At 44.3% G+C, this 14,169-nt stretch overlaps 1 protein-coding gene across 2 annotated transcripts in view; it reads left to right on the top strand.

Annotated features, from left to right (window-relative positions):
- TMEM178B (transmembrane protein 178B) overlaps nucleotides 1–13,753 on the top strand; it is a 280,209-nt gene extending 266,456 nt beyond the window's left edge. For both annotated transcript variants that reach the window (XM_081212075.1, XM_081212076.1), the window contains one exon: nucleotides 9,390–13,753. In XM_081212075.1, coding sequence (XP_081068201.1) covers nucleotides 9,390–9,640 — 251 coding nt within the window. In that variant the 3' untranslated portion in view covers nucleotides 9,641–13,753. The remainder of the gene's footprint in view (nucleotides 1–9,389) is intronic.
- Nucleotides 13,754–14,169: the final 416 nt, after the last annotated feature.

The raw sequence follows: 14,169 nt of genomic DNA, 5'->3' as shown, positions 1-14,169 counted from the left end.
GCAAATCATATTAGGTGATGCTGAAGTGATCACTCTAATACTGTGGGAAATCCAAATCTGAGGCTGTTTGAGCTCAGTTGTGGTGGTGTATGTGCTTCTGCTACCTCCATTTCATTCTCACTAAAGCACCACATGGTAGTTTAGTTTAGTTTGCAGCTGAGAGCACTGCAAAACACAGCACTAGTGAGGTCCCAGCCACTCACCATCTTAATCTGCCCAGAGATATCTGTAACATATAGACCAGTGCACTGAGTCCTTTAAGTACCCAGTGTTACTGCCCTTTGTTACTACCTTAAGTTAGATCAAAACTGACTTCTGTTGTCAAACTCCAAGGTGGACTATATGTAAATTGATAGTAATTGACAAGAAAGTACAGAAGTTGCACTCATACAACTCCTTTTTCTCAATTAATTATATCCTGTTTTATTCTTTTTTTTTAATAAAATTTTTATTGGTTTTACAGAATTTTAAAGAACAAACAAACACTTAAAAAGACATACAAACACGTATAATTTCATAACATATTTTCATAAACCTCTTTTCTGAGACTCCCCCATACCCCCCCCTTTCTGCATCCCAATGTCCATAATTTTGTAGCAACTCCCAATTGTTACTTTCCAACCTATGTCATCTTAGTTATCTCTGTGATCTAACCTTATATCACGGTATCCCTTTATTCCTAAAAACCACGACACTCTAACATTCCTCAAGTTTATAATAGTCCTTAAGATAACTTTTGAATTTTCTCCATTCTTCTTCCACCGTCTCTTTTCCTTGGTCACGGATTCTGCCTGTCATCTCGGCCAATGTCATATAGTCCATCACTTTCATCTGCCATTCTTCCAGAGTGGGTAGATCTTGTGTCTTCCAATACTTTGCGATGAGTATTCTTGCTGCTGTTGTAGCATACATAAAAAAAATTCTATCCCTCTTTGACACCAATTGGCCTGTTTTATTCTTGGGGTGAGATGCATGATAAATCTTTTCTTCTTCTTCCTCACCCACCCCCAATTATTCTGGATTTCACTGCGACCCCTTTCCATGTAAATGGATATAAAACACCATCTCTTTGGCTTCCACATGGAATGTGAGCTATGAACTGACTCACAGGAAATGGAAGATGCACTTGCCCAGGCAAATCTGACTGATCTGATCTTGGTTCTGCGTCACAAAACCTAGATCACAGGAAGGTTCCTTGCAGACAATCAATAACTCAAATTGCGTAAAACAAGTATGAATTGCCAAGCAGTAATGCTGCCACCTTTTCCCCAACCCCTGACAGAGACTTTGCGACTCTAACACCAGGCAGAAATTCCACAGGTACAGATTTTTCCATCCAGCTAAGAGAAGCCAGGATGGAGAAGCTATGTTTGTTGGATTTCTGCCTGTCATGCAGCTGTTAAAATATTTGAAGGAAAATGGTGATTCCCCAGTTGCATTCCTTGGCAGTTCTTCAGCATTTTACTGTCACAGAAACAGTCAGAAGGAAAAACTTCAAATGCTGTTTGTTCTTCTTTGCTGTTGCTAGACAGACAGACACACAAAGGGGGGGGGTCACATCTCACACAGTGCTGGACCCTCTGCACAGCCAGTAAATCATAGCAACCGCATCAGTGCTACCTTTCAGGAGCAGAAGGCAGAAGAATCTTTGGTCCAAAGATGTGAGATGCTGAAGCATAATTTGTCATTGACCAAAGATAGTGCAAGTTATGCTGAGATGACTGTTAATTCCAGGTTTGTTTGGGGTTTTTTTAAGCTAACAGCCCTTCCTCTGCCAACATATATTTCATTGCATCCTTTTACACAGAGGCAAAGATTTCAAGGATGTCCAGAGCAGATTGGAGTTGCGGGGGGCGGGGCGGGGGGGGACAGGACTGTCATTTCATTATTAATATTTGGAAAAGTCATGTGTGATGTTTGTACAGCTGTGTTCCTTACTATGAGTATGCACAGTGGGATATTCATGTGTAGGATTATTACACCTTACAATCTAAATACCAGTTTCCAGGGATTTCCTGCATGGGTACATCTTCCATGTTGGACATCTATCGTGTGTGAACCAGCCCACAGCTCTGTCTTTTTTCTTTTTTTTTTTTTTTTGCAGTTCTTACATAATGCTTGGCAGCCTTCTCCAATCTAGTGCTTTCCAGGTGTTTTGGACTACAACTCCCATCAGTCCCAGAGTTTGGCCAATGGTGATGGACAATGGAAGTTGTAGTCCAAAACTTCTACAGGGCACCAGGTTAACTTATGGTATACAGCAGTGTGTCCCAAACTTGGGTCTCCAGCTGGTTTTTTTTTAAAAAAAAAAAAACTACAATTCCCACCATCCCTGACCACTGGTCCTTCTAGTTACGGATGATGGGAGTTGTAGTCCAACAAGAGCTGGAAACCCAAGTTTGGGAGACACTGATATAGAGGATGTACTACAGGCAATTCAATGGTATCCCACTTCACCAGTTCCTATGTCAGAACTGTGTCCGAGCAGCAGACTAGGCTGCTATTCAGACGCAAGGTGGGTGTGGATGTGCAGCCAGATTCATTGGACCTATGGCACTAGATGAAGAGGGGCTAAAAGCTGTTCCAGGCTCCAGCATCACAACCAGGCCTAAACTCTGGCTTTACTCATCAGATTGAGGGTTACTTGAGCCAACTGTCCCTGAATCATGATCTTTGTAGCCTAAACATCTTGAGAAACTGTTCCCCTCTGCACCAGAGACTCCTACACATCCCCGTCAGCCCTCCAGTACAGGCAATGAGCTGGGGTGGTGTTGTCTAATATGAGGTGGTGTACTGGGATTTCCACTCCTCAAGAAGCACTGGAGCCTTGGAGGGGTGAAGCATTAAAAAGCTTCACTCCTGTTGTGGACTTGATTGGAACAAGTTTCTTCCTTGGAGCTCTCCATGGTGCTGTAACTTCTGACTTGACTTGCTCCGTTGTAGGCTTCCTGTCAATGATCAGATCCACACCGTCAATTTTAAAACACTCTTGTAGCACTTTAACAGTCATGGCTTCCCCCCCCAAAGAATCATGGGAATTAGATTTGGGGAATCCAGGACCAGGAAAGACCTCTGTCTGAGCATGCTGGCAGTCAATGTACAAACGCCAAGCTAGATGGAGTAATGATTGGACTCTGTATAAGGCAGCTTCCTGTGTTCCAGTTCACAGTGTCAAAACTCATTTGTGAGCTGCATGCACTGCAGGCTACAAGAAATGGTCACCTGATTAATTTGTCGAGTGGCCAGACTAATTCTTCACTATGGGATGAGCAGAGTAATTTTCCCCACACTACAGCAGAGGCTGAAAATTGATCCAGCCAAGCAGCATAACGACCACATGGCTGCATAACTGTGAGGGCAGATAGAGTGCATTTTCCTCCACGGTGTGGCTAGGGCCAGTTTTTGACCACACCAGTGAACCCCGGCCATGGTTGCGACACTCAGATCTCTGGAGGGATGAGGAAGGTCGATCATTATTTTGTGTTGCTCTCTCCTGTACTATCAGATATTTGACTTGAGACCCACATAGCATTTCTTACTGCAGGGAGGTGATTCTGACGCAGGTCCTTCATCTTGGGAAGTGGCAGTTCCAGGCCAAAATGAGCGGAATGTATTCTTCTGGGGACACTAAAAAACTAAGTCATGGCAAGCAAATAATGGGACTACTGGCATTTTATGCTCCTTGCTAATACTGCCACCAGGCATTGCATCAGGTGCTATTTTCAAAGAATACAACCATTAAGGCTAAGGAGGAGGAGAAATCTGAAGCATCAACCAAATGTGGAACTAAAATGAGACCAGGAAAATTTAAGAATAAAAGTGTTTCATTCTTATTATTATTACTTCTGGTAACATTACAGATAATTGCGGGGGGGGGTCCATTATGTCTGAATGAGTCAGGAAAATGACAGTGGAGTAAAGACTGAAAACTTCTAGAAACCCAGTGGCCAGTTTGGTTCAAACTTAATTCAGGACAGCCACTGAGAGAAGGACTTATTTTAGCCTAGGAATCATGATATGTGGAAGTTGTGGAGCTTTGCCCAGCTTTTTAATGGTCATGTGTCCAGAAGAAACTATTGGTATCAGCTGACTCCAGGGTCATGGCACCCAGTGAGGACTGAGCATGCTCAGAGGGCATGGAATGCTGGATGGCTATTGGAGGAATGGAAAACAGGAAGGAAGGGGAAATGGGATAGAGTATCCTGGGTGTGGCTGATTGGTTGGCACCCTGAAAGGAGCACTCCACACTGCAGTGTTTTGGTGCAGATCCTAATTGTAGCAGCAGCAGCAGTTGTAATGTAGTTCAACACTATAATGCTTTTTTTAATAAAAATTATTTATTTCTATGGCAGGACAATAACCTTTTCAACTCAGTTAACCATACCAATTCTTTCATGGCCTGAACCAAAACAAATTCTGACACATATGAACTTGCACCAGAATTTGATCTATTAGTATTAATGGTTTGGCTCCCTAAATCCAATTTTGTACACTAGTATTTTTGGGGGGAAGAGATGTTTGAGTAAACTTTCAAGTATCACAGGATTCTTCTTCAGAAGAAGGAAAAGGTCTGCAAAACTCCTAAACCTGCACGTCCTCACCAGTAGAAGTTGGTCTTCTTATCTCTCTGTTCTATAGATAAGGCAGAGTTCTCTCGTTTCCAAGGTTGCAAACTGACAAATTTCAGCTACCCTCAAGTATCACTTTAAAAATAAAAGCCAAAGTCAGATTCAGAGATACCAATCTCCTTTTTAAGATTAGAAATGGGGCTATTATATGTATCCCATAGAATGGATGAATGGGTTATGCTGCGGTGAGGTCAAAAGAGAAAGGGTGTTAAAAGTCCCTTTATTGCTCTGGAAGCTGTTGAGTCCTTCTCTCCCAATAATGAAGGTCAACTCAAATTATAACAGAGGTCTTGATGAAGTTGGAGGCGGGCTACTACCAAGGTTGAAACTCTAATGGGCATTATGCCTGGAGATGGAAGACCTCTGTTTAAAGACTCAGTATAAGTTCAGTGCTCCTATCTCCCTCTCCCTCTTTCTCTCTCTCTCTCTCTCACACACACACCTCAGACTTTTCAAAACCTCTGATCAAGCTATCACATAAACTCAGTGATCATAGGTCATATTCACACCATATAGTTACAGTGATATGTTATCTTTAAACAGGCATGGCTCCCCCCCACCGAAGAATTCTGGGAGCTGCAATTTGTTAAGGGTTTTGAGAGTTGTTATGCAACTCCTATTCCACTCACTGAGCCACAATTCTCAGAATTCCCAGTGAAGAGGGACTGATTGTTAAACCACTCTGGGAACTGTAGCTCTCTGAAGGAAATAGGGATCTCCTAACAACTCTTCAGGACGCGGGTGGTGCTGTGGTCTAAACCACAGAGCCTAGGGCTTGCCTATCAGAAGGTTGGCGGTTCGAATCCCTGCAACGGGGTGACCTCCCATTGCTCAGTCCCTGCTCCTGCCAACCTAGCAGTTCGAAAGCACGTCAAAGTGCAAGTAGATAAATAGGTACCGCTCTGGTGGGAAGGTAAACGGTGTTTCCATGTGCTGCTCTGGTTCGCCAGAAGTGGCTTAGTCATGCTGGCCACATGACCTGGAAGCTGTCTGCAGACAAATGCCGGTTCCCTCAGCCTATGGAGCAAGATGAGCGCCGCAACCCCAGTGTCGTCCGTGACTGGACCTAATGGTCGGGGGTCCCTTTACCTTTACCTTTACCTTTAAGTGGGTTTTAAGTGCAACACACAATGTGACTCTAGATGGCGATGGTGAGCCTTCTAGATGGGGGTCTTTTCCAGCCCTAGCTGGAGGTGCCAAGGATTGAACCTGGGACCTTCTACATGCCAAGCAGATGCTCTGCCACCATGCTACAACCCTTCTCCTCTCTCTCTCTCTCACACACACACTGTTCAGTACTGAGACAGGCAGCAAAGCTAGGAGGCTTGATGGACAGACACACAATAGCGGCAAGCTTTGGAGAATCACACCTTGTACAGGTCCAGATTACCATCTGCCAAGCTGTTTTAGCAAGACAGCAAGCAGCCATTTTTGCCTTCTCAGTTTTCCCCTCACCCTCTCCGCTGCCACAAACATGGAAACAGACACAGCATTGGTCACACAAAGGTTTCCACACATGATTTGCAGTGTGTGCTTGGCTAAGGGAGGCACACAGCTGCTCTTGTTGCTGGGGGACCTGTGTTGAACTGGCCCAAATTCACCATACTAAAACAATCTCGGTCAGTCTATTGTGATTCTGGCTCCTAGAGTTGTGTGTGTGTGTGTGTCTATATTCTAATCCAGGAGGATTTGTGATCTCACATAGCACAGTCCCTGCATCAGCCAATCAGGCCGCTTCCCCTTTTCCAAGGCATTTTCATAAATAAGGGCAGATTTAAACTAAACCCTATCTGCCACACGCCCGTCTGTTAGCCGATGATGAGGCTACAGTGTGTAATTAAACAATCATTTATATTCCATGCAAGTGCGTGCCAAACAATGAAGCACTCTCGAGAGCCTTGTGCTGCTGAGGCGTTTAATCCGCACACAGAAGGCGCTTGCTTCAGAGCTGCTCTGGCAGAATGGGCCTTGTCACCACGCAGCAGGGAGGGAGTGGAGTTTTATTCTTCAATAATTTTGATAAGGCTGCGGAATAATATAAGTAGTTAATAAGGATGCTGAATTTCTTGGGCCAGGTCCATGTGCACAATGTTGGATTGCCTTGCACATATTTGGGGGCTGGGGAGCGCGGATAGAAACTGGTTAGTGAAGGAGCATTGGATCTACCTGTTGGAATATATACAGGAGCATCCAAGACCAGACAGACAGACAAATAGAGTGGTACCTCGGGTTAAGAACTTAATTCGTTCCAGAGGTCCGTTCTTAACCTGAAACTGTTCTTAACCTGAAGCACCACTTTAGCTAATGGGGCCTCCTGCTGCTGCTGCACTGCCGGAGCACGATTTCTGTTCTCATCCTGAAGCAAAGTTCTTAACCCGAGGTACTATTTCTGGGTTAGTGGAGTCTGTAACCTGAAGCGTCTGTAACCTGAAGCATATGTAACCTGAGGTACCACTGTAGACAGACGGACAGACAGACAGATCCAGCAAAATTGGACTTTTTCAGTAAGGAAAGATATGGAGAAATGCAGTGGAAAGTGTGGGATAACAATTAGAATTATAAAATTGTAGAGTTGGAAGGGACCACAAGGGTCATCTAATCCAAACCTCGACAATGCAGGAATCTTTTGCGCAACGTGGGGCTCAAACCCATGAACCAGAGATGAAGAAACTCATGTTCTACCAACCAAGCCAACACTTGAGATAATTGCTTGACATGACATCACATAACCTCCTCATAAAGAACCCAGAATGAAAACTCCGTAAACAAGTCTAGGGTGAAACGCACTCCTCTTCAGAGCAGGCCTGCTGAAATCAGTCGACCTGACTTGTCCATTGGTTTCAGTTCCCAGAGTAGTTTAACAACCAATTCCTCTTCCCAAGGTACTCTGGGAATTGTAGCTCTGCAAAGGGGTATCCAAACAACTCTCAGCACTCTCAACAAACTACAGTTCCCAGGATTCATTGGGGGAAGCGAAGACTGTTTAAAGTGGCATGATACCGCCTTGAATGTATACCGCAGATGGGGGGAAATTCTGACTTGGTTTAATAAGAGAGCTCCTTATCTCCTTCTTATATTTTACTTGCTGCAATCCTTCACTAAAATCTTTGGGCGAATTGGAATTGAAAGGAATCCCAGCCTCCACTCTTTGGGGATAGAAAAAGAGCTGGCATTCTCATTTAGGAGCAGAGTCACAAAGCAACGGACCTTATCACAGCAAAACTGATGTACCCAGACTATCAACAGGGAGCAGAGAATTAGGCAGGTCTCTGGAGCCTGGAGTCAGAACTTCTAGCTACTAGTCTAAGCATCTCTGAATCATATTTTTGTTGACTTACAATTTCATTTGCTAGGGTGGACCACAAGTGAAAATTAAATTTGGGAAATAACAGCCAGCCAAGCAGAGCCTCATAGATTAGGGGCTTACATAGCTCACAAAAGGCAAAACACTTGCAACCAGGAAACAAAGTTTATCTCCCTCCCCTGTTCAAGGATTCCACCTTCTGCCCCATTCAGCCAGTTCTTAATATTTATTATCAGTTCCTCCGGCATGCTTAGTGCAGAGTGCCACTTGCTGGAGTCAGGGATTGTCATAAATTGGGACTGGGAATGGGGCAAAGGGTAATCCAACCCTGCTTCTGTAGCCAGGGACTGGCTAACCACCGCTACTGCTCCATGGCCTTCTGGGATGACCAAAGTATGACAGCCTTCCAGAGATCCACTAGTACAGAGCACCAGAGCCGTGGGGCCACCACAGAGAAGGCTCTGTGCCTTTTGCCAATCAACCTCACTGATCTTAGTGGGTTTCTGCAGTGAAATTCTGTGTTTCTTTCTTTCTTTCTTTGTTCATTATTACATTTATATCTTATTTCCATCCAAGGATCTCAAGGTGGCCTGCATGGTTCACCCCTGTCTCCATGGTATCCTCACAACAACCTCAAAGAAGTATTTTAGATTGTCGTCACATGCAGTCCATATATTTAAAGTGCATGGCTTCCCCCAAAGATTCCTGGGAACTGTGTTTGTTAAGGGTGATAGCAACTATAGCCCTGTGAGGGGCAAACTGCAGTTTTCCCAGGATTCTTTGGGGGGAGCCATTTTGTGTTGAATGTGCTTTAAATTATGGCGTGAATGTGACTTGTAACTGGTCCAAGGTCACCCAGTGAGCTTCATGGCCAAGTGGGGATTTGAACCCTGGTCTCCCATATAGTTCAACACTCTAACCGCTATTCCACACTGGTGTGGTTTCCCTAGCCGCTTCACCCAACTCCCTTCTTTTTCCACACGGTGGACAACTGATTGCTCTTTACTTTTTTGGTACATTTTTATAGATTTTTAATACATCCTAAACATTGAATCAATTGCTTAATAGCAGTAATTGGCATAAGCAAGTCAAACCGTTGTGTCATAATAAGGAATGAAGAAACAACAAATACAAACAAAGAACAATCACTAAGCAAATATTTTGAAAAAAATGTATATGGTAATCTTCAGGGATCATAGCAGGTAAGTATAGCAACAACAACAAAAATCTGTTTTATATTGCAGGTTCAGGAAAAGGGGTAAAAAATAACTGAGAGTAGAAGACACATAAAGAGAGAAAAATAACAAACCAAGACATTTCAAATTAACCTGATTGCTTTTTATAAGTCTAACCCATCTCCAACCTCCTCTTCCCCCTTCCTTCCTTCCTTCCTTCCTTCCTTCCTTCCTTCCTTCCTTCCTTCTTTTCCCTCTTCTCCTTTTCTTCTCCTTCTGCAGGAACCTTCTGCATCATTTCGCTGTGCACCTGCGTGGCTGGGATCAACTTTGAGCTCTCTCGATACCCCCGGTACCTGTATGGACTTCCAGACGACATCAGCCATGGCTACGGCTGGTCCATGTTTTGCGCATGGGGAGGCCTGGGTCTCACTCTGATCTCCGGCTTCTTCTGCACCTTGGCCCCTTCTGTTCAACCTGTCCCCAGGACCAACTGCCCCAAATCGAGACCTGAGAATGGGACAGTGTGCTAAAACAGACACAAACAAACCTACCAATATACATATTATAAATATATATATATATACATAAACATATATCATATATAGATCTCAAACGGATGCCAGTGCCAATGTAGAGTGGAGTCCAATATGGCGCCTACGTCTCCTCTACAGACTTTGTATCGCTCTTGTTCTTTCTCCTGGAGGTGGAAATAGCTTTTCTGCACCATTGCTCTTCCATCTAGTTCTTTAAAAACAAACAAAAACACACATCTTCAGCATCCCAGTTCCAAAAGTCAAGTGAACATATTGTTTCATCTGACTACTGCTGGTTAGGGGTGGGTTACAGTAGGGCCTGGGAAAGGGATGTTTCTTGGGATATGTGATAACTGAGTTTGTACAGGAAGCTAACACACACACACACACACACACACACACACACACACACACAATCTTGCCTGTTGCAAATTGGGGAAACAGAAATCAAACATTTGTGTTACCTCTCTCTAAAATGTAACCTCCTCAAGGCCATCTTCAGAATCCCTCCCTTTTTCCTGCACACTCTCCTCTTTTTAAACAACAACAAAAATCTTGCCTGTTAATTTTGTCTGACTTACCAATAAAAGGGGGTGAACGAGAACATCTTTTTTAAAAAAGGTTCCCTTTCCTTGCTAAACTTTAAGCGACAAGGCAAATTATCAAGAACCTTGCGGAACACAACTGCGACTGAGGACGCTCTATGGATGCTGCTTTCAACTCCCAGCTGCCTTACATCCAGGCGTAAGAGAGAGAGCTGAACTGCTAGCGGGAAAAACACAGGAGAACACCTCGCTAAAATGCTGTGATACATGTGTGTATAACTCCCCCTCTCCTTTTGTTTTTTCGTTTTTTTCGTTTTTTAAAAAAGGAAAACCAATTCAAACATTGCAATGTGATCATCTGCCAACTCATCCTCTCTCTGTTTGTGACTCAAGGCATCAAGACTTGTGGATGTATGAGGAAAATGTGTCTGTTCTCTGAGTCTCGTGGGCCGGATTTTGTTCTGCGAGTGTTTCCCCCTTGCCTATGGAACAGCAGGAGATTTTCCACCCACGGGCTGAATGGAAGGCATTGTGGGTAGCGTTGGGTGAGGGGAGATACAGGCCTTTGTGGTTGGTTGAACTTTGGGGTGATTGTGCAGGAGGAACTTTGGCGGAGATTTTGTTGTTGTTGCCGCCATTTTGTCCATGAAAAACAATGGGGTAAAGAAGCCGTTGTGGAGGAGAGGTGGGGAATTCTGAAGGAGTTTTGGTCATGTTGAGGGGTGGTGCCTCTTGCTATGTTCATATTCATCAAAATAAGATGCTTCATACATTGTCATCAGAAGCTACCCTATGTCACCAGATATCTAATTGCAAGAAAACTTCTCCTCCACGCATATGGGGTGGAAGAGGTTGGAGGCTGAGAATGAAAATCCATTTACCCATAAGCTCAAAGGTTGTCTGGTGTGTTGTGACTCTACAACTGGACACCTCCCTCCCTCTCTCCCTCCCTCCCTCCCTCTCCTCCTGTTCTTCTTTACTACCTCCATCCCCTTTGCTTCCTTTCCTTCCTTTCTCTCTCTGTGCTTGGTCCCTCTCATCATCCATACCAAAGATCTGGGATAATTTTCTGAATGATTTTCATAGTAAAAGGAGCAACAGGATACATGGGAGAGGCAGTGGGGGAGATGACCTGAGATCTGAATGATCCCAATACAAGGTGACGTACTAGCGAAAAGAAAGGCAGAAGTACAGCTAGGTTAGGGCCATCCATTGAATGATGAATTGTACAGAAAGATGTAATGTGGAGGTGGGGAACTTTTTTCATCTCAAGGGTTTCATTCCTTCTTGGCCAACCTTCCAAGCACTACATCCCAGTGTAAGGTCGTCAGATGTCAAAAGTGGGTGTGGCCAGAGGCAAAAGTGGGTGGAGCTACAGACCTGAGATACAAATATTCACACTTCTCCATCCAGGCAACCACAGTTCAATAATACATTCTAGCCAAGCAGCATCACCTGAGGAGGACATGGAGCTGTTGGAGGTGGGGCTAATAGAGGGGGGCCTAGGGAGAGAATAAAGGGCCAGGCAGAGAGCTCTGGAGGGCCACATTTGGCCCCTGAGCCTGAGGATCCCCATGCTTTGACTCAGTGCAACATCTCTGCATGGATCTGCAAGGAGGAGCAAACCTAGCCCATTTCAATCATTTAAGTTCATATCAACTAGAGCTAAAAAGTCATTAGCGAACGTTCATTTTTTAAAAAAAATCAGTAAAAAAGATGCACAAGCCAGCTTTTTTCAAGTATTTTGAACCAATTTACAAAGATTGCAGCATCTTCCTGATGTCAGCTTCCTCAAGGCCTATCAACGCATCTGTGTAAATGACATAGCAGAAGACTTGGTGGGACTTTGGGGTTTCAGGTGGTAGGTGCAGAACTTGCATATTTTCTCCCCATTGATTACACAGTCTTAGAGATACATCTAAGGTTGCTTGCCACTCTTATTTGGTTTACTTTTCCACAATTAAAAAATGCTGCCACCCCAGCTGAATTAATATCCCTCTCCCAAGTTGTCAGCTCATTAATTTGTGCCAATACAAACCCGTGAGGATGGACAATTATAAAGGTTATCAGCAGACTAGTGATTAAAGAAGGAGAAGGGGAATGAAATGACTCCATTCCTTAATTTTGGAATGGGTGTTAATGGGTGTGCTGGAATTTCAATCATGTTGAGATTCTTCTCTCCCCCCCCCCCGCCTTTCTCTTCCTCTAAGTCAGTCCCGAAACCTTATTATTAGATATTCAGTCCATTTTGAGGTGGAGAATATCAAGGACATAGTGCTATTTATTGATATAAGAGTTTATTGTCTGCTGACCAGAGGTCAGTTATTTCTTGACACATAATCGGAGGGGGGAAAGGTTTTGTTTTCTGCGGCTTTTGTTGAAATGAGGCTGAATTAATGAATAGGTTGAGTATGTTGAAGAGTACGTAGACTGCATCCTCCAACAAATGAGGTTTTTGCTATTCTCTCCCCCCCCCCCAACACACACACAAACATGAAAGCCCCTAAGGGCAAATTAGAACCGTGAAGAACAAAACAGTTAAAAACCCACAGAATAATAAAATATTACAATTACCAGAGCACAGCAATTGTAGGTATTGAATTGCACAGAACATTCCCAGTGTGGACATTTTTATATTCATCCTATGGCACCCTCTGGATGTTGCTGGACTACAACTCCCATAGTCCATGACTTCATTAACTCTCATCATTCATGACTTGTCAAATGTAATGATTTGAGATGCCATCAGGAAATATGAGCATTCTGTCTGTGAGGTTTGATCTGTAATGACCCATTCCCACACTCAGCCTCCCCAAGCGATGAACACTCACATCTGAGCTGTTCTTTATAAAAAGTGAGTTCTGTGAAAATCATGAAGACTCACTTGTGAATAAAAGTCCAAGTGAGTTAGCTTATTTTCTGCCCCTGTGTTGGAAGCCTCCCAAAGTGGCTGGAACAACCCAGTCAGATGGGTGGGGTATAAATAATAAAATGATGATGATGATGGAATAGGTAAAGGAACCCCTGACCATTAGGTCCAGTTGCGGCCAACTCTGGGGTTGCGGCGCTCATTTCGCTTTATTGGCCGAGGGAGCCGGCATACAGCTTCCAGGTCATGTGGTCAGCATGACTAAGCCGCTTCTGGCGAACCAGAGCAGCGCACGGAAACGCCATTTACCTTCCCACCGAAGTGGTACCTATTTATCTACTTGCACTTTGGCGTGCTTTCAAACTGCTAGGTTGGCAGGAGCAGGGACGGAGCAATGGGAGCTCACCCCGTTGCGGGGATTTGAACCGCCGACCTTCTGATCGGCAAGCCCTAGGCTCTGTGGATTAAGCCACAGCGCCACCCGCGTCCCTTGATGATGGAATAGGACATCCCTATATTCATCAGAGAAATGTTGGAGGGTATGCAGGTTCCCCAGCCCTGCCCTAAGCCAGCTTGTTGCTCTCAAGAGGAAACTGCCCCATCATCAGTACTGAAATCAGAGCCCCCTGCCAGTCAGATCAGCTTCCGTACGTGGAATTGGGTGTGGACACCAACTTCTCCTTTCCCCCAGGCAGGGAGATATCTTCTGGCCCAGCCCTCAAAAAACTAAAGAACGTTAAGCTTGGTAGCGGCAACTTTTCTTTTCACATAATTTTGCTACGTTTTCCTCTTGTGAGAATGTCTCATTGATCCAGCAATAACAACTACAGGGTAGAGTAAGACAAAGCCGGTTTTATCTGGCTTGTGGCGTAAAGCTGCACTTTCATCAGACAAATGTTGTGTGGCAATGCAGGGTGTATGGGGAAAAGGCTGGAATCCTCCACCACACGCCTGCAGAACGCCTCTCGTTTGGATGAGCTGAATTATTTATAGCTCTCGGGAGCCGAGCGGAAGCTCAGACACCTAATTTGAACCATTACTATTTTTACAGAGCAATTTCCATCGCTTTAGTGTCTTTCTTTGTGGATTTGTCATTTGATCTTCTACAAATT

This window comes from Podarcis bocagei (assembly GCF_964188305.1).
Source record: "Podarcis bocagei genome assembly, chromosome: 10".
In the NCBI taxonomy this organism is placed as follows: Eukaryota; Metazoa; Chordata; class Lepidosauria; order Squamata; family Lacertidae; genus Podarcis; species Podarcis bocagei.
This window is presented reverse-complemented; position numbering and strand designations above follow the sequence as displayed.